Raw genomic sequence first — 19049 nt, forward strand, 5'->3', positions numbered from 1 at the left:
AATTATTCACATCAAACCTTATTTCTGCACCAATCTTCGGCAGGCCGGATTAAGAAAACCAACAGGCCAGATCTGCCCCGAGGGCCGTAGTTTGCCCACCTCTATATGTACAGTATAATGAATCTGCGTGGCGATGTTTCATTTTTGAAATACATTGCCATACATCAAGAAAGGCCAAAAATCATTCTCATTGACCAACAGTCCACAGCTGATGTTTAAAGTGCTACGTAGAGTATTTTTATTAAGACAATGGCAGAGAGCATCACGCATTTCTTGTGTAAGTTGTTTATTTATTCAAGATAAGAGAACAACACGCTCTGCAATTAACTGGGGCATGTATGACAGCACTATATGTATAAGGAAATATAGTATAAAGATATAATCTGTTTTAACACATTATTCAATATCAATATATGCAGCAATTACTGGATAAGATGAAGTGTGTTAAAAACGTGTAGTTCATGACAAATAAAGGAGTGCACAATTTCATGCAGGGCTTTTGTTTAAAATGTGATAATGTGATGGTGACGCAAAAATAAAATTTCAGTCAAACTAATTTCTAAAGACTTCATAATATTTGAGTGTGATTTCTTCAAGTGGCATTAAGGTGTGATTGATGTCACACTGTAGAAAACTGCACTCTTTCTAGTCGATCATGAGTTTCTTGAGGGAATTGAGATAAGCAGGGATCAGGGAGCTCACGGACTCATTGTCATCGTTGAGAATCTTCTCGCCTCGGCCCTCTGAACCCACAGAGCTGGGCGACCGTGCCAGACTGGGGTGTGGGGTGCTGTATCCCTGCAGGTAGACCACAAACACACAAAAGAGAATTACAAGGTATAAAATGAACACCCCATCCTAGATTGTTTATCCACTTGGGATAGAAATCTTCCCCAAAACCACAGATCCATATCAGTGTCCTAATTCTTGTAGAGATCTCAGCAGCCTTTGCCATTATCCATCCATCCATTTTCTTAGTTGGTTATACTTACAAAGGTTGTGGTAGTGGTGGAGCCGATCCGAGCTATCAATGGGGAGGGTACACCCTGAACTGGTTGCCATTCAGACACGGGGAAAACATGCAATCTCCACACAGGCGTTGCTGGGATTGAACCCTGGACCTCAGAACTGTGAGGCCAACACTTCACAGCTGCTTCACCATCCCACCCCCTTTGTCATTGTCTCCCACTCAATTGTTCTCACCCTGTGGACTGGTTTCACCTGTCAGATTCTGTCCTAGTTCCATTCCTACATAGAGTGTCTGACAGACAGCACTTAGTCTCTTAATGGTCGTAGCTCCCACTTAACCCCAGTAAACCATAGTGTGTCTCAGAGCTCTGTACTCAGTGGCCTTCGCTTCAACATTTACATGATTCCCCTTGGGCAGATCATTTGACAGAATGGTCTGAATTTCCATTGCGAAGCTGATGATCTCCAACTGTATCCCCACTTCACCAACCACCCGTATCCCTCCTTGGTCCAGCATCACAGCCCTGACGCCATCTATTCATTCACCCATGTCCTATGCCACAGTAAACAGAGGACATTTAATATTTTAATTCTGTATTAAATCAGACTACTATAATGATGACAAATGTCCAACACTAAATAAAAAAAATAGGGCCTTGCATAATTATATCATAAACTACACACTCAAGCAGAATTTTTCCAAATTACAGCTCAGGGAGCCATTTGCTGTCCATCGTTAATTTTTTGTTTAGTTTTTTTCTTTTTTTCCCGTAAATTTGACACAACCTGCATAGTGGCAGTTGTATCCTTTAATTTCCCAAATAAATAAATTGAGAGACCCCTGCTCTAAAGCAGAAACATCATCAACCAGAACATGTTTTTGGAAGTTAAAGTCTGTAAATACATACCGAGGAGTATCCCTTGCTGAAGCTGCCTCTTTTCTTTGTCCTTATCTTCGTAAGTGCTGACTCCGCAATGTCAGCTCGTTCCTCGGCATCATCCAGCTCATGGACTGTCTTCCTGTACTTGGCCAAGTTCATATTGGCTTGCTCCTCCTGCACCATTTGTGAGTAATCAAAACATGTCAGAGTACAATTCAATTCTGCAACAGTGTTTTGAAGACACAATTAGAACTATAGTATGTCTTGAAAGAGAGCTAAATTGTAGAACGGTGGCAAATTTGGAAAATGGATCCAATATATTAAAGAACACATACAGCCTCTTCTACTTGTCTCTTGTAAGCCTTCATCTTGTTCTGAAGCCTCTCCACTAGATCCTGCATTCTCAACTGGTTCTTCTGGTCCTCCTCAGACTGGAAGACCAACTCCTTGAGCCGACGTTCGTTCTTCCTCAGGGTCTTCACCGTCTCGGCGTGCCGCTTCTGCTCCGACTCCAGCTCCAGCTCCAACTCCTTTACCTGCAACACATGACATGACTTCAAACCAACTATTCAGTTACAGCATGTGGCAACAGAGGGCAGTGGTGCTCTTGTACTTCTTTTTCCAGCAACTCAATCTTTATCATTCTCTTTTTCTCCCCTTCACCTCCTCTGTCAGAGTTACACCACTAAACCCAAACCACAAAGACATATTTCCTTGCCATGCAGGCACAGACATCGAATATTCACATCTGTTTTGGGGCATTTTTTTTTTTTTTCCATCACTGTCCCCATTCACCTATCTATGTGCAGCACTCGGCATGATAACACAGCCAGGAGTATCTGGTCAGTCATTTTAAGTCTTTCTACTCGTTGTTTGCATTATATTTTTGTGTATTTCTTTTTCTTTTTTCACAACTCTGAAGAGGTCAGAAGAACATCCAACCCAGATTTTTCAAAATTTTCTACCCCTTCACTAGGGTTCCAGTATACTCTGATACAAGATGCTTTGCTCCCTGTTTATTGCTTAGCAACGAAGTCGGTAGAGTCCCGATTTTCAATGCCAAACTATTCAGAGACTACAAGAGTAAATAGGTATTCTTGAGCACACACTGTACAATTTTAGATACATTGAAATACTATTGGGAAGAAACAAACCAAAAAAACTACTTTTTGTAAACTGTTCTTTGCAATTCTACTGCACTATCTTCCAGGCCAACCAAATTTTGAACATGTGAAATTAATTTGATCATCCCATGATCGATCAGGGGGTAGAAATTGTAAAGATCTTGAAACAAACTCGAGGTAACGTCAACAAACAATAAAAAAGCCTGGCTGTATTTTCTTTTTTTGTAGTGAGATTCGCAATTGACTCACAATCAAAAGTAAGTTGGTCTTGAGATAGGCTCGGTTCACAAAATGTGTTGTGGATTTGGTTGATGAAAAAACGTTTCTGTAGAGGAGCCATTTCACGCGAAAGACGAATAGGACAAACTACCTCGATGAGTTAAAAATATCGAGCAGGAATTTACCTTTCCCTCCAACTTTTGGATGGTCTTTTTGCCACCTTTCAAAGCCATCTGCTCTGCCTCCTCCAGTCTGGTGCTCATGTCTTTCACTTGAGCCTCAAGACCTTTCTTCACCCTCTCCAGATGGAGCGTGTGCTCTTGCTCCAAGCGTAGTTCCTCCCCCACTCTGGCCAACTGCCCACATTCAGCAGCTTCTTGATCACATCATCGCTTCTTGATTTCCTCTTGTGTATGTGTGTCTTTTACCTCACAGCTGGCCTTCTTGGATTTGTCGACCGATCCCCTCAGCTCTCCTTGGAGCTCCTCATGCTCGTGCTGCAGAGTTTGGAGATCCACCTCCAGCTTCCTCCTCCCACTCAGAACTGTCTGGAACTGAAAAGCAGCAATGAGTTTATAGAGCAGATGATTCTCGATTAGGGAATTGAAGTTACATTTCTTCACCCGGTTCACATTTCTTCTCTGTGACCAAGAGATCAAAAGTCACCTGGTTGTTGAGATCACTGTATTTTTCATTGGCATCCTGCAACTCCATCTCCAAGGCTTTGCGAACCCTCTCTGTACTCTCTAGGACGGAGCGGGTCTCTTCGCCATCACTAACCAGCAGAGTACAACGTCGCTCTAAGGCCACCAGCTCCTCCATGTGCTCCTCGCGGCCCCTCACCTCCTCCTCGAGGTGAGCCTGGAGTTCCTAGGGTAGAGTCATTCTATAAGTTGTCGAAGCAGCTCACCACGGCGGTCGCGTAATTAGAACACTGTCATCAAACCTTGATTTGCTGCTGTGTCTTTTTACTGCTCTTGCTGAACTCAGTGTTACTTTTGGTAAGGAGATCCACTTGAAGCTCCAGTTCAGTGACATCAGCCTCAAGCTTCTTTTTAATCTTCAACCCTTCCACTCGACCTTTAATCTCCACATCCAAGGTGGCCTGTAGGGATTCCAACGCCCTCTGGTGGGTTTTTCTGACAGAGAACAAGCAACAAGATAGAGGATCAAGCTAAGTTAAAAGCTTCATTTGATTGCATCTAAGCTTTTTTGAAGGAAGGGAAAGACGGATGAGAACAGGTCTTACCTCTGTAGTATGTTGAAGGTTTTAAAAGGAAATAGAGGACAGTATTAGAAGCAGAAAGAGTCAAAGTGTGTTATGCTTGCATAAAAGATCGAGACGGGGAGTCTAAAGGAGATGAGGTACCGAGCAGCATCGATCTCTTCCTCCTTCTCTTGAAGTCTGCGCTCCAAGTCTGTTTTTGTCTGAGACAACTCCAGCTGCATCCTCAGCAACTTGGTTTCCTCAGCCTATAAAGGGATAAATTCAACAATATCTCGAATCCAATTATTTAGAAACTTTTTTTTTCTTCAAGTTGAATTGGACTAAAAAGCTGTACCTCTAAAGCTGCCTCTGACTCTTCCAGTGAAGCCTGTAATTCTTCTTTCTCCATCTCTATCTTCTTCTTTGCTTTTTGGAGCTCATGGACACTCTTACCGCCATCTGAAAGCTGGTCAGTGAGGTCTGCAACTTCCTCTGGAAGTAAAAATGACCGATAGCCATTGCTGAGGGGGGCTACGTTGAGGGTATCCCAAACCAACCCCCCCCCCCACAGCTTTTACAGCCATTAAAACAATTATATTTCTTTTAAAGATGACACATCAGGTTGCCTTTTTATAGTCAATGACACATAAAGGAGGAGTGTTGGTTCCACAGTTCTAAGGACCGGAGTTCAAATCCCGCCCCCGCCTGTGTAGAGTTTGCATGTTCTCTCCGTGGCTGCGTGAGTTTTTGACACGCACTCCCGTTTCCTCCCACATCCCAAAAACATGCAATAATTGGAGACAGTAAATGTCCCCCAGGTGTGATTGTGAGTGTGATTCTTGTCTGTCATCGTGCGCCCTGTGATTGGCTGGCAACCAGTTCAGGGTGTACCGTGCCTCCTGCTCAATGACAATTGGGATAAGCTCCAGTATTCCTGTGACCCTCGTGAGGATAAGCGGCTCTGATAATGGATGGTTGTTGATAATGGGGACAATTTATGAGAAAGAGGTATCATAATCGTTAAGGGATAATTTGGAGTTTAGTGAGTCAGTGGTTATTGTGACCCACAGATCTCTCAGACCAAAAGTTATATAAGTACAACACTGTATATGCTGTGCTATCATCACTTTATTTTCACTTGTGGGAATACAATACATTACAGTTGTGTAATTTAGTGCAGCAACGTTAAGATTATCTCAGAACTTTATTGTTACTTAATGAAAGTTTAGCTGGTTTGCAAGCTACAGTATTTTGATAATCGTAACAAACCCAAACCTCAGTTTATGTTTGGGATGTGTGCTCACGAATATGCACACACAGTTCTTTTTTAGACTTGCACATACATACTTGCACTATACTCGATATAATATAACTTTAGAATCATAAAGTTGTCACACAGTACAATATATAAAATTCACATTTTGTAATGTTTGGTAAATTAGCAACTTGTCTGATTTATTGTTCAATTTTTTTGCGTTGATGCTGTTAATGATAGAAGGATAGGTTTCCAATAAAGCTCAAAATTAGTCATTTGGACTGATTATGAATTTTACTTTGTATATATCCAAGTTCTTACACTTATTCTGGTTATGAAAACTATAATATATGTTTGTCTGATGTGTTGGGGTTTTGGTGGGCTTCAGAAGATTTTTAAATTTCAAAAGTGCCCCAGTACTCTTTAATTACATTTGGGTTAACTGGTTTCGCGTTTAAATCAAAACATGCCAGGAAATGGGAAAAAAATCAGTTTTCCAAGCTGATGTCCATGAATGTCTTGTTCTGCTTATATCACAGAAAAATATATCTGTTTTCATGAAGTAATAAGAAAATTGCAAAGTATAAATCTGCAAAACCTTTTAACTTCCCTTGCATCCTTCGTGCAAAACGCTAGCTGGCAAAAATGTTTGCATTCAGTGTTGCCGTTGGACATATAATTATCTGGTTATTTAAGCTTTATGATCATTGTGTTTTACCGAAACCAAAGTTGGCTAATTTACTTATTTGACCATTTTGGAAAGGAGCAATTGAATGTGAAATGATAAGTACTTGCTCATAAAAGTTGGCTCACTACTGAACCATGATGGAATAACTGAATCAATTTCTGGTAGGGAGATTGTGTCTGAATATTTGGCCTTTGTGGGCAGTCGCTACTCTGCATTGGTGATGAGATGGAGCAGTATGTCCTCGGTTTGTGGCTCAAATACAGAACATACCTTGGTAAGCCTTGTTCTCCCTTCGAAGAGCTTCCAGCTGCTCCAGAGACTCTTCATGCACCGTCTTCAGTTTGAAGAGCTCGCCTGCGTGTTGTCTGCTCTCCTTTTGGCAGCTCTCCACCTCTGCCACCAGATCCTCACACTTTTGCTTCCAGTCTCCCAGCTGCTTCTCTAGAACCCGTTGCTTCTTATCTAGCGCTTGTCCACATCCGCTTGCCTTTAAATGGGGAATATACAAGACGTTCAAATTTTAAAGTCAAGGGTATTTGGGGGCACATTGCACACCTCAGTTCTACCTTCTCCAGGTCCATGCATAGCTCCTCCACCTCTCCCTGGAGCCTCTGTTTGGTTTTCTCCAGAGAGGAGCATTTAGCCTGGGTGGCTTCCATTGCCTCCTCTGCCTCCTGCAGCCGCAACACTAGCTTCTTTCTGTGGCACAAGTATTATTCAGACCAACAGACCTTAATGCAGCATTCTCAAGAATGTGACTGCCAGTATCAACTTGACCTACTTGGTTTCCTCCAGCTCATCAGCATGCTGGATGGAGTCTGCCTCATGTTTGGTCCTCAAGTGTGTGATCTCACTGTTGAGTTTGGAGACAAGCCGCTGCAGCTCTTGCTTGCTCTCCTGCTCCTCCTCTAGCTGCTCCTTGAGACCCTCGCACTCCTCCCGCACCGAACTCAGACTTCCGCAGACTGCCTGCTTACACTGGCAAACACCAGATACCATGTGTTTGGTAATCCCCCCCCTTTCTAGAGAGCCATATTAAATACTTAATTTCTGTTCAATCTCAAATTGATAGGTATTCTAATCCACACTGTGACACTCACTTTGACCTCTTCATCCAACTGTTTCCTCAGTTCCTCGAGTTGAGATTGGAGGAGAGACTTAGTACGGCTCAACTGGCCGGATCTGTTCTCCGCCTCTGTCAGTCGTCGACTTGTATCTGTATTATCAGCTAGAAACGCACACACTGTACTTTAATAAATTGAAAACTGCACTTATATGTGGTCACATATTTAAAAGAGGATTTGGAAATCTTGGGTTCTCTAGGGTTAAACATGTAAACAAATACCATTGCCATTACAACAGACAACAAATGATTAAAAAAAACACCGGACACAAAATATTCTCTCATCTCACCTTGAGGTATGCCTGATACATTTTTTTACGATGTTTTTGGCTCATGACATTTGTCAGCAATCAAAAATCTCAACTGTCACAAAATTCCTAAAGCAAACCAGTCGGGCTGTCTCTCATTTGGACAATTGGCAATCACATCGACAGGAAGTTAAAATGTAAGAAAATAAGGAGTTGCCATAGAGTTAAATGGGGTTTAAAGTTCTATTTTATATAACTTCATGCAAACATTATCTTTCCCCGTGCAGTTCAGCTGCATGTGATTCTACTCATTTTGGTCTACAAATACAAACAATGGAAAACAATCGTCTCATGTATTTTTACTTAACATTATCTTACTAACTTACCATGTTACGTCATACTTGACTGTCTCGCCCTAGTGCTCTGCATCAGGATAACACGTCAACACGTTTGTTTGTGTCATTTCTAGCTTTGTATGTATGTTGACATGACAATAAATAACAATGCTGCTTATGCTGATTAGAACTAAGTGAAGAATGTTATAACTGTACCTGTGAGTCTGTTCTTGGACACAGTGAGCTCAGTGAGTGTCCTCTGCAGGTCATCTCCTTTCCTGTTAGACTCATAGAGCTGTTCTTCTAATTTCTTCATCTGGGTGTCTGAGGTCATCTGTAGCAACACAGAAACATGTGACTGTCTTTGTCACAAAGGCATATGGCTTCAGTTGCTCGGTTTAAACACTTTTCCAGTGTCCCCCAACTTGCGGACCTTGGCTTTCTGTAGACTTTCTAGTGAAGTGGACAGGTCATCTACTTCCATCCTCAAGTTCTGCTTCTCCTTTTCCAACTTGGCCCTGGTCCTCTGCAGAGCGTCACACTGCTCACTAAGCTCTGCAATGACATCGCCGTGGCGTTTTCTCAGGGTTGCAGCCAGCGTCTCTGACTGGACAGATGACTCCTCCAGATCTCGTCTCAGACGCTGAAGCTCTGCCTCTCTCTTCTTGTTCATCTCTATCTGTTGATCACACATACACTTCTTTAGACTGGATAGGGTTTTGTCAAAAGTATTGACAAGAATAACAGCTCTGTCTACTCCTTCTTCACAGTTCTGGGAAATGTGGTGCTTTTGAGCCAGAACATTTTAATTGGAGGATGACAGCAAATTTAAGACATATTTCTTGAAATCATAAACATCATATTTATTCACTCAATACAAATATACAGCTGGACTGATGATGGCTTGAAACCCTTGAAAGACTCTACTAAGTCCAGCCACAGGGTTAGGAAACTATTTGAAAAAGACCACAAAGACCAAGAATTATGGTTTGTGTTTATATAAGAATACATTTGATGCTAGTACCGAACCACTGAACATTGACCTGGTGGTCAAGTATCTTCATAATCACAATCGAGCATACAGCGTAGGTACAATATATACTGTATAAAGCTGAGGCAAAAGTAAAATGCCCTGTAGATCACACAATTTGGTGAAACGTTTGGGACTAACTGCCTCTAAAATGTAAAGCATGGTGTTTTACAAGCCACGTTGAGCAAACAGCAATTTCTGTGGTTTTCTTTTAACTTTCATTACTTTTAAACGACACAGACTTAAAATCTTACTTAAAGTCGTGCTTGTATAAGAGATTTTATGGAGGTGACACGTTATTTTATGAAATGAAAGGGTTGTGTTTAACTTTAGACATTTGATTGTAGGTGGTACGGTCAATAATTGATGAGCACATCTGCCTCACAATTCTGAGAAGCAGGCGTCAAGTCCGGCCTTGCTTGTATGGATGTTTGGATGTACTCCCGATGTCTGCATGGGTTTTCCCTGGCTACCTTGGATTCCGCCATCATCCAAAAAACATGCGTGATAGATTAATTGAAGGCTCTAATTTCCCTATAGGTGTGAATATGAGTGTGAGTTGGTTGTTTATATGTGCCCTGTGATTGGCTGGAGACCAGGCCAGGGTGTATCCTGCCTCTTGCCCGAAGGTAGTTGGGATAGTTTCTAGCACACCCACAACCCCAATGAGGATAAGTGGTATGGAAAAATCTATGGATGGAAGTTTGATTGTACAGTGTACATCAAATAGTCTTTTACCTGTGAAGCGGTGACCCCGCCTGCTTCCTCGAGTCGATCTGTGAGATCTTCCAGTTCCCTGCTTAGATCTGCTCTGTGCTTTTCCACCTGTCAAAAACATTAAGAAATACTATGACACACAATACATCACTTACACCAATCTCAATTAAGTTGAGTGATGATTTGTACATCCTTTTCAACCTTCAATCTTCAATTGAATACACTAAAAAGACAAGGCACTTAATGTTCAGACTGATAAAATATTTTTGTTTATATAAATATAATATAATATTGTTAATATTCAATTATTTTGAAATTAATGTCTACAACAGTAGTCACTGATGGTGTAGTGGTACACACGCCTGCCTTTGGTGTGGACAGCGTGGGATCAATTCCCGCTCAGTGATGGTGTTGATATCTGCCCTGTAACTGACTGGTGACCAGTTCAGGGTGTAGTTTGCCTTTCGACTGAAGCTAGCTGGGTTAGTTTCCAGCTTTCCTGTTATCCTTGTGAGGATAAGTGGCTTGGATAATGACATGTCTACAACATGCCCCCACTCCCTTTGAAAAAAATGAAAGCGGTAAGTTTACCACAGTTTTACGTCCCGTTTGCATTAAACAAAACTCAAGCGTTATGCGACTGTGAAATGTGAAATCGACAAAGCTTTGCTGGTGTAATTCTTTTCCACTCTTACTTAATGTACAACATTAGTCGTTCAACATTTTGGGGTCTCCATTGTCGAATTTTGGACATCAAAATGTGCCCCAAATTTTTAGCAGGCAACAGGTCTAGATTGCTGTCGGGCCAGTCTAGTATTCACACTTTACTACGAAGCTACCCTGTTGTAACAGTTCCACAATACAGCATGGCATTGTCTTGATGAAATAAACAGGGACATCCCTGAAAAAGATGTTGCTTCTGTAATGGTGTGATTTTGTTGTGCTATAATAGGAACCGGACGTGGAAGCGCACTTTTATTTTGGAGAGCAGCACTTTCTTTCATATGAGTTTATGCAAGGGTTTTTATTTTCTCATCATCTGTTGCGATGTAAATCATGTTATTTGTTTTTGTGATATATTTCCTCTTGTTCATGAGATTCCTGGCGTAAGAGTTTTGAGAGTATTTGTGAAGAGAAGTCTGTGAACATCCGTGAATGTGTCTCCTTTACGATACAGAGAGAGGATTAAACCAGTGTGTGTCTTCTCATTCATCATCCAAAAAATTACACAACGCAGAGTTTAACCCACTACACTTGGATGGCAGCATATATGGTGCCTCCACTCATGTGCAAGTGACCCATTCCGCGGGCACTAACACCCAGCTGCAAGCCATTACAGATGCTGGTTTTAAACTATGCATTGACAATTCACATGATCTTTTTATTTTTTGGCCAGAAGGACATAATGTCAATGATTCCTGAAAAAAATATTAGAAATGTGGACTCTTCAGACCACAGCACACTTTTTCCATTTGCATCAGTCCATCTCTGATAAACTCAGACTCAGAGAGACCAGCAGCTTTTCAGGGTGTTTTGGAGATTAGGTTTTCACTTTGGATGGTAGAGTTTTAACATGAATTTGTATATGTTGCGATGAATTGCGCTAACTGAAAATATTTTTTCAAGTGTTCCTGAGCCCACATGGCAACATCCTTTACACCAGTGGTGCCTTAATTATTTTGCCCATGAAGGAATTCTTTTCCTGATTCGCTGACTCTTTTGATGATTCTATGGCTTGTTGGCCCGGGATCGCCTCAGGATCCCCCCCGAAGAGCTGGATGAAGTTGCTGGGGAGAGGGAAGTCAGGGCGTCCTTGCTAAATCTAACGCCCTTGTGACCCTACCTCAGATTAGCAGTAGAGAATGATGGATGTGCTTGCCATGGGAACTTGTGTTTTTTTTTAAGTTCTTTTTGATTGGTGATACTCAAACCACCAATTTATTTTCTATCCAACTATTTCCCTGGGTGAAATTTCCAGGGTGCTGTTGTCAGGCAACTTCTTTATCGACTCAGACCTATAGTGCAGCATCCTGGCCACATATCCCGTCCCTCCAGGTGTTGTAAATAAGTTCTCTACACATTATTAGTCTGATTAAAAATTTCATACTGTATCATTTATTTATAGTTTTCAGTAGTTTCAGTAGACTGATGCAAGTTTTGGCACATCTTGCGTTTTCTGCATCTCTCCATAATATTCATACATTAATTCATTCAGCCATTCATTTGTTCTCTACCACTTATCCTGCTGAGGCTTGTAGGTAAGCTAATATTTGTCCCATCTAAATTTGGACAAGTGGCAGCGTGTACCCTTGACCAGGTTCACGCGTAAAGTACACGAAAATAAACAGCCTTGGCAAATTCTTCAAATGAAATGAAGTGTCTCCTTAGTGAGAGGGGAATAATGTAACGCTGATATAATATCAAGTCATGAATGTGTAAATTGTTCAATGCAGGGTAAACTCAATTTCCTTTTACGCTGTCAAATATGCGATACAAAAGACGACACTAGCCAGCAGCACATTCTTACTCAAATGTAGCAACACGTCTCTATCTGTCAAAAAGCCCTATATTTTGCTGCTTAAGTCAAAGATGTTTGCCAGCAAACTTTATTTTAAATGTTTTAACATTTCTTAGAAAAACAAGGACTTCATAAAGTCAAGCAACCTTAGTATATTTTTATTGCTCTCTCTCTCTCTCTCTCTCTCTGTCTCTCTCCTAGCACCTGCTCCGAATCAGCCATCATCATCATCATCATCATCATCATCATCATCATCATCATCACCATCACTATTTAAGCCTGGCTAAAGTATTGCAGACTCTACCAACGGTACCAAGGCTGCGTATTCTGTAAGTCTCACAACTCCTTGTTCCCTTGGTAAGCCTCATGTCTTCTTTGATCCTACTGCTCCCCTGTGTTCCAATCCCATGTCATTTCTGCCACCAAGCCATCCACCTATTCAGTCCTCTGCCTGCCAACTATCCACGTCGCTGCCTGCTAACAGTTTCAGGATTACCTCCATTACATTTTCCTCAATAAACTGCTCATCACTTTACATCTACCTCCGTAAACTCTTGGGTCCAGCTCAACTCCACTCATGACAAAAATGCTGTCAAAATCAACATAGTACCTATTAAACTGTACAGGATATGTATTTTGTGATATACTATTTTACTATATATGACTTACATTAAAAGTACATTTGTCACTGAATGCAAAAATGTAAACTTACACAAGTGTTAATGTGTTTATGATGCTTTTTGGCCCAAACAAAGTGGTCGAAAGTATTCTTACAAGCTCAAACATGTTCAACGTAAATCACACATGAGACTTTATACATGTATAACCGCCTTTTTATGATCCAATTTTACATCTGTTTTAAAGACCAGAGAGATTTTCAAAGTGCCCTGTAAAGAGCTGCAATATCAGGCTTTCCTGATACCAGCAATGACACACATTGAGGCACAGCAAGTGAAAACAGATATTCTGCCTTATATTGGAGTGTAAACCTCACCCCGCCCACCATCCCCCTGGATTTGCCTCACTCTGGTATATATACGACCTCCTGTGGACATTCACTTACTTTTGTTTGCTGCATGGTTGAACCCATCATAACCCCATCAGAGCCATGAAATCAGAATCCGATGGTTTTGCAGGCTTCAAATTATAAATGCATGTGTCAGCCATGTGTATTCTCCAGTGGGACTTCTCTGTTGATACCTGTTTGTAATTCAAGCCTGGTGAAATACACTATTTTTGCTTTGTTAGTGGAGCTGACATTCCAATCATGTTCAACATTCAGGGTCTCTGCTAGGCCAGAGTCCATTGTTTACTATTAATTTATGGTTTACCCGAGTTTTTCACCCAACTAAAGTAAGATGTCAACAGTGCACAGTCATCTAAAAGATGTCAAAACTCACAGAGAATTGTTTTAAATTAATTACATCACCATCGCCACAGTCGCCTGAAATAAAAAGCTTTACTAAAGACATAATATTTTAGATTTCTGTAAGGGTTAATACAACAGTATATACCAGCTTTATAACCAATACTATAGTTTGCTAAAACATAATTTTAACATTTTTCTCTTTATTTAAAAAAAAATGAAACCATAGTACATTGTCATTTATAAAATTTAATGTTCAGTTGTCATTGCTTTGCATTCTTTCCCCAAAGTTGTTTTAGTTGGATGAATGTTATGCCTGATTAATGTCAGGCCCAGTGAAGCACAGTGAAACGGATCAAATGAAGCTTAAAATGTGAATGAAATTTAACATTCCTCGTTCCTTAAAATACAAAAACGCCTCGGGCTCACAAAAATTGAAAGAGTCACCGGGAACGCACTTTGAGATTCTGAATGTTCTCTCCTCAATGACACATGGTCCAAGTAAAAACTATACTTTATGCGACCCTGCCCTGAGGGACCTTCTTTCAGTTCTTAGTTACAGTTTGTTGTTAACGTTATGACTTATAAAAACTTTTGGCTGTTTCATTATACTTTGTCCTTGACAAAAATCATCCCCCCCCCAAAAAAAAAAAAAAATTATTTGTGCAGATGGTTAATATCGGCTGATTAATATGTTAGGCCCTAATTCAAGTTTCTGAGGATTTCGGGAATGTGAGGACACAATTGTGTCATGTGTGAGATGGCGGAAAGAGCGATGCGTTAAAATTGTTGTCACGTTGTAAAAAAAAAAAAAAAACAAGGGAGGATGAAAACTTGCTACCTATGAACGTGTGTGTGTGTGTGTGTGTGTGTGTGTGTGTGTGTGTGTGTTTCTGTATGAACATTCCATATGGGAGAAGACTCCATGGGAAATAGTCATCTCTGTTAGCCTGTGTCTCCTGATGCTATCTCCCCTTTTCGCCTGGCAGATTTAAACAATGGGAAGCATGTCTGTGGTGGAGGTTTGCTCTTTTTTGAGCTCTTCCTGTGGAAGAGATAACATGTCCTTGCGTGCTGCGTTCTCCAGTTATGTGGCTTAAGGTAGCTGGCGAGGGGATCCCTGTAACAAATACCACCCAGAGTGGAGAGAGGGGAACAAAACACTGCCCAGGGCCTTCTGTCACGCTATTCAACATCCAGTTGAAATATGTACTTTTTTGGAACAAGCAACTCTTCAGTCTTAAGAGGGGCTGCAAGTGTTGTGAGCTTAAATACACACATCCACTGAGAGCAACTCATGCAAAATGACAAGCATTTAAAGTATCCACCTTGGTATATCAGCTTTATCGGAACCAGGCCACCAAGCTGCAGGATTTGTTTTCCCTCTCTGAATAATAAAATCTTTATGTGGCTAAAAGGGATGTCTTGGGCAAAAAGGATGATATGAAAGACACAAACACAGTTGAGTTGTTTGTTATTCAAAGGTAAGACTAAGGCTTGTATCCTACACAGCAAGTGTACTACGCTACAGGGTCCACTTCATTTCCCCATTGATCAATAACATTCATATTTACTAAATATAGTCATCACTTTACATCTACCTCCGTCAACTCTTGGGTCCAGCTCAACTCCACTCATGACAAATCAACATAGTACCTTGTAAACTGTACAGGATATGTATTGTGTGATATACTTATCATTTGTGGAGGGCACTGTGGGGATGGTAAACAGTCAACAGGATCATACCTTTGCTCTCATGGCCCGCTCAGCTTCCAATTCCTCCTCCAACTCCTCAATGCGGGCCTAAACAAACACAAAGTTGGAACAGCCTTCAGTACAACAAAAATAGAATTTACACTCAAATAAGTATAACTGGAAGATGAGGCATTTTGTGTTATCATATGCATTGCATTGTGTATATCGGAGGATCACCCCAGCAGATTTTATATATTTATTTATTTTGCTATTTCAAGACTGTTCTTGTGTGGTCACACAGTTAGCCGGTTTCCTACAATCTGCTGTCTCTCGGGATTTGGCATTCCTCAGAATCTTTTCTCAGGTAGCAATTTAGAACAAGAATGTCTGGAGCCACAGTCATTGTCGGCATTCTGACCAAGGGCAGGTTCTACTATGTCCGGTTTGGGAGCCAATCCTAACATTTGAGATATTTTTTTAATTGGATTTTTTTTTTTTTTTGCATACCGGTCAGTGTAGATATTGGAGGACGATTTGCAAATGCAGAATCAAGGCTATAACCACTTGTGAATCATATAGAACTTGATCAGTTTGGACGCTCATCAAAATACAGTTATTTGATAATGATTGAATGTACATGTTAGCTGGGATAGGATCCAGCACTCCTGCGACCCTTGTGAGGATAAGATACTTGGAAAATGGAAATGGAAATTGAATATACAATTTGAAGCTTGGCTAAAGTTAAATATTTTACAAGCACAGTTTTTTTTCGTTACTATCAATGTATTTTAATACAGGGCCTGATTGATATGGATTTTTTTTAGGTCGATTCCATTATTTTGATAAGTGATTGATTTTAAAAAATATATAAGTCAGTTATACACTTTCTGCCAAAAAAATAGAAGAGCATTCATTTGTTCTGTCTGTCTTAACCTGCAGTTGTTATAGAGAGAACAACAAAGATACATTTGCTGTAAATAAATGAGATTTTGGATTAACTACAATTCAATTTTCCTTAAAATGGTAATTGGTCATAAAAATGGTCGGAATAACGCTTCGCAACGTTATCGTCGCACATAATTTGCTTCAATGACTCACATAAAACCCCTTAGGGGGCTGAATCTAGCTTGAGTTTGACATGTGCACTACACCATCAGTGATGTAATACAATTATCCATCCATCCATCCTCTACCACTTTTCCAAGTCGAGTTGCGAGGGCAGTAGCTTAAGGAGGAATACCCAAACTTCCCTTTCCTCAGCCACTTCTTCCAGCTCTTCCAGAGGGATCCCTAGGCGTTCGTAGGCCAGCCAAGAGACATAGTCTATACAGTGTGTCCTGGGTTATCCCGGGGCCTCTGTCTGGTGTGACGTGCCCGGAACACCCCACCAGGGATGCGTCCAGGAGGTTTCCGGATAAGATGCCCCAGCCACCTCATCAGGCTCATCTCAATGCAGAGGAGCAGTGCCTCGTCATTGAGCTCCTCCCGGATGACTGAGTTTCTTTACCCCATTTCTTAAGGGAGAGCCCGGACACCCTGCGGAGGAAACTTATTTCCAACTCTCTCCCGAAACAAGTCTGACTTACTGCCGCCAATGTGGACCAAATGATGACACCGGTCATACAGGGACTGGACAGCTAGTATAGTAGTTTCGGTACACCGTACTCCCAATGAACCCCCCGCAGGACTCCCCAAGGGACACAGTCGAACACCTCCAAGTCCACAAAACACGTGTAGACTGGTTGGGCAAACTCCCATGTACCCTCAAGGATCCTGCCAAGGGTGTAGAGGTGGCTCACTGTGCCACAGCCAGGACGAACACCACACTGCTCCTCCTGTATCTGAGATTTGACTTCCTGACAAATTCTCCTCTCCAGCACCCCTGAATAGACCTTACTAGGGAGGCTGATTAGTGTGATCCCCCAATAGTTGGAACACACCGTCCGGTCCCCCTTGTTAAAAAGTTGTTGCAGAAGCGTGTAAACCAAGACAGGCCCACAACATCCAATGACTTCAGGAAATAGGGGGGAACCTAATCTATCCCCGGGGCCCTGCCATCGAGAAGCTTTTAACCACCTTGGTGACCTCAACCCCAGAGATAGAAGAGCCCACCTCAGAGAACCCAGACTCAGCTTCCTTATGGGAAGGCGTGTAAGTGAAATTGAAGAGGTCCTCAAAAATATTCTCCCGACCAACTCACAAAGTCCCAAGTTGAGGACAGCAGTGCCCCATTCTCACTACACACAGTGGTGACGGTGCACTGCTTTCACCTCCTGAGACGCTGAATGGTGGACCAGAATTTACTCGGAGCCATCTTGAAGTCGTTCCCCATGGCCTCACCGAACTCCTCCCACGCCCGGGTTTTTGTCTCAGCGACCACCAAATATGCATTCTGCTTGGCCAGCTGGTGCCTATCAGCTGCCAATTATCTTGCAATATATTTCATAACCATTGTTTATGTTGTATTAGTGTGTTTCTTGCTGGTTGGCTGGTGGTAGTGTCAGAACGCTGGCCCATTTTGCCTCAGCAAGGACAACATTTTATATATCCAATAAAAAATAATAAGTGTATTCAATGATGTTTTTACACACACTCAAATCACATTCAAAACACCCTTAGATTCTCCTTGATACGTCGTGTTATATTGCAGGAAATAAAATCAAATGGCATCCTAATAAAACTTTTAATGCACCTGTCAAAGTCCCAAAAAATTACATATTAAAATCGCACATATGTAATAGCATGTAATATAGAGTACCACAGTCATTTGTTCTGGCATTGAGTCATACGTGACTATTACTTTTTTGAGCCACTGCTGACATAATCTACTTAAAACCACAACTTTTCATTAACAAGCAAAATGAATCCTCAACTTGTAAAACATATAGACTCAACATGGACTCATTTACAACTGCTCAGCAGGATACTTCATAACTACAGGTAGACTACATGTCTCGTAAGAGTGTAACATGCAGAGATTATGTTTTATAATCTTGCACCACTGGTAAACTATACATGGAAACCATAAATGTGCAATGTTGTATCAGTAAATTGCATTATTGTATTCAGTGAAATCAATATGGGTTGGCAAAAAGTCATCTGCAACATAGTCACACGTCCATTGATTAACCTCAGGACATAGCTGTATTTTGTTTTACTAATCAGAATAAATTGCCAGTTGCTCCCAAAGGGCTTCATAGTTCCATGTTGTGTCACGTTCCTGCACTATCTGCAACCTCGATCCTTGTCATATTGTCAGGAAATGTATCTGACAGGGCGTGTAGCCCAGGGCCATTCACACAACAACACAGGTGAAAGACGTGCACTTGCTACTCCCAGCTCAATAAAAAGTAAAAGTCATTTCAGCACAAAATAATCCCATCACACTAATGGGTATTTTCTCATGCAGGCTATTAATAGCCCAGATATTTTGCAAGTTCATACGTTAAAAAAAGTTATTTTTAACTTGTAATGTTTTGAAGATTGAGCTAAGTTTTCAACAACATTAAAATAAAATGAGAATATACTCACATGCCAGCCAAGGACCTCTGCTGAGAGAACAGCCATGGTGAGGCAGCAGCCTGATGGACTGAATGCCTCCTCGTCTTTCGCATGCACACACACACCGAGAAAAACCCTCCAACACTTTACTGTCCACACCCCCATGTGTGTGT

The 19049-nt window shown here is 41.3% G+C and overlaps 1 protein-coding gene across 1 annotated transcript; it reads right to left on the reverse strand.

Moving 5' to 3' along the window:
• LOC133495546 (myosin-16) lies at positions 1–19049 on the reverse strand. The gene is made up of 18 exons (XM_061810349.1): positions 18907–19049; positions 15427–15483; positions 9818–9904; positions 8483–8728; positions 8266–8383; positions 7444–7571; positions 7125–7321; positions 6910–7042; positions 6614–6830; positions 4756–4892; positions 4563–4666; positions 4140–4332; positions 3860–4063; positions 3622–3747; positions 3379–3549; positions 2186–2386; positions 1878–2024; positions 1–798 (listed from the first exon to the last, which is right to left on the reverse strand). Exons 1-18 carry the CDS (start codon positions 19039–19041, stop codon positions 646–648), a joined length of 2754 nt encoding a protein of 917 aa, XP_061666333.1. The 5' UTR covers positions 19042–19049; the 3' UTR covers positions 1–645.

The sequence above is a fragment of the Syngnathoides biaculeatus genome, chromosome 22, assembly GCF_019802595.1.
Source record: "Syngnathoides biaculeatus isolate LvHL_M chromosome 22, ASM1980259v1, whole genome shotgun sequence".
Lineage (NCBI taxonomy): Eukaryota > Metazoa > Chordata > Actinopteri > Syngnathiformes > Syngnathidae > Syngnathoides > Syngnathoides biaculeatus.

What these genes read in the sequence shown, in the direction of transcription:
- LOC133495546 (XM_061810349.1), bottom strand. Translation starts at nt 19,041, where the DNA reads ATGGGGGTGTGGACAGTAAAGTGTTGGAGGGTTTTTCTCGGTGTGTGT. An exon ending in GTCCAAGAACAGACTCACAG is followed by an intron (nt 7,572 to 8,265) that starts GTACAGTTATAA and finishes GTGCGTTTCTAG; the next exon opens with CTGATAATACAGATACAAGT. An exon ending in TCAGCAAGGGATACTCCTCG is followed by an intron (nt 799 to 1,877) that starts GTATGTATTTAC and finishes GTCTACCTGCAG; the next exon opens with GGATACAGCACCCCACACCC.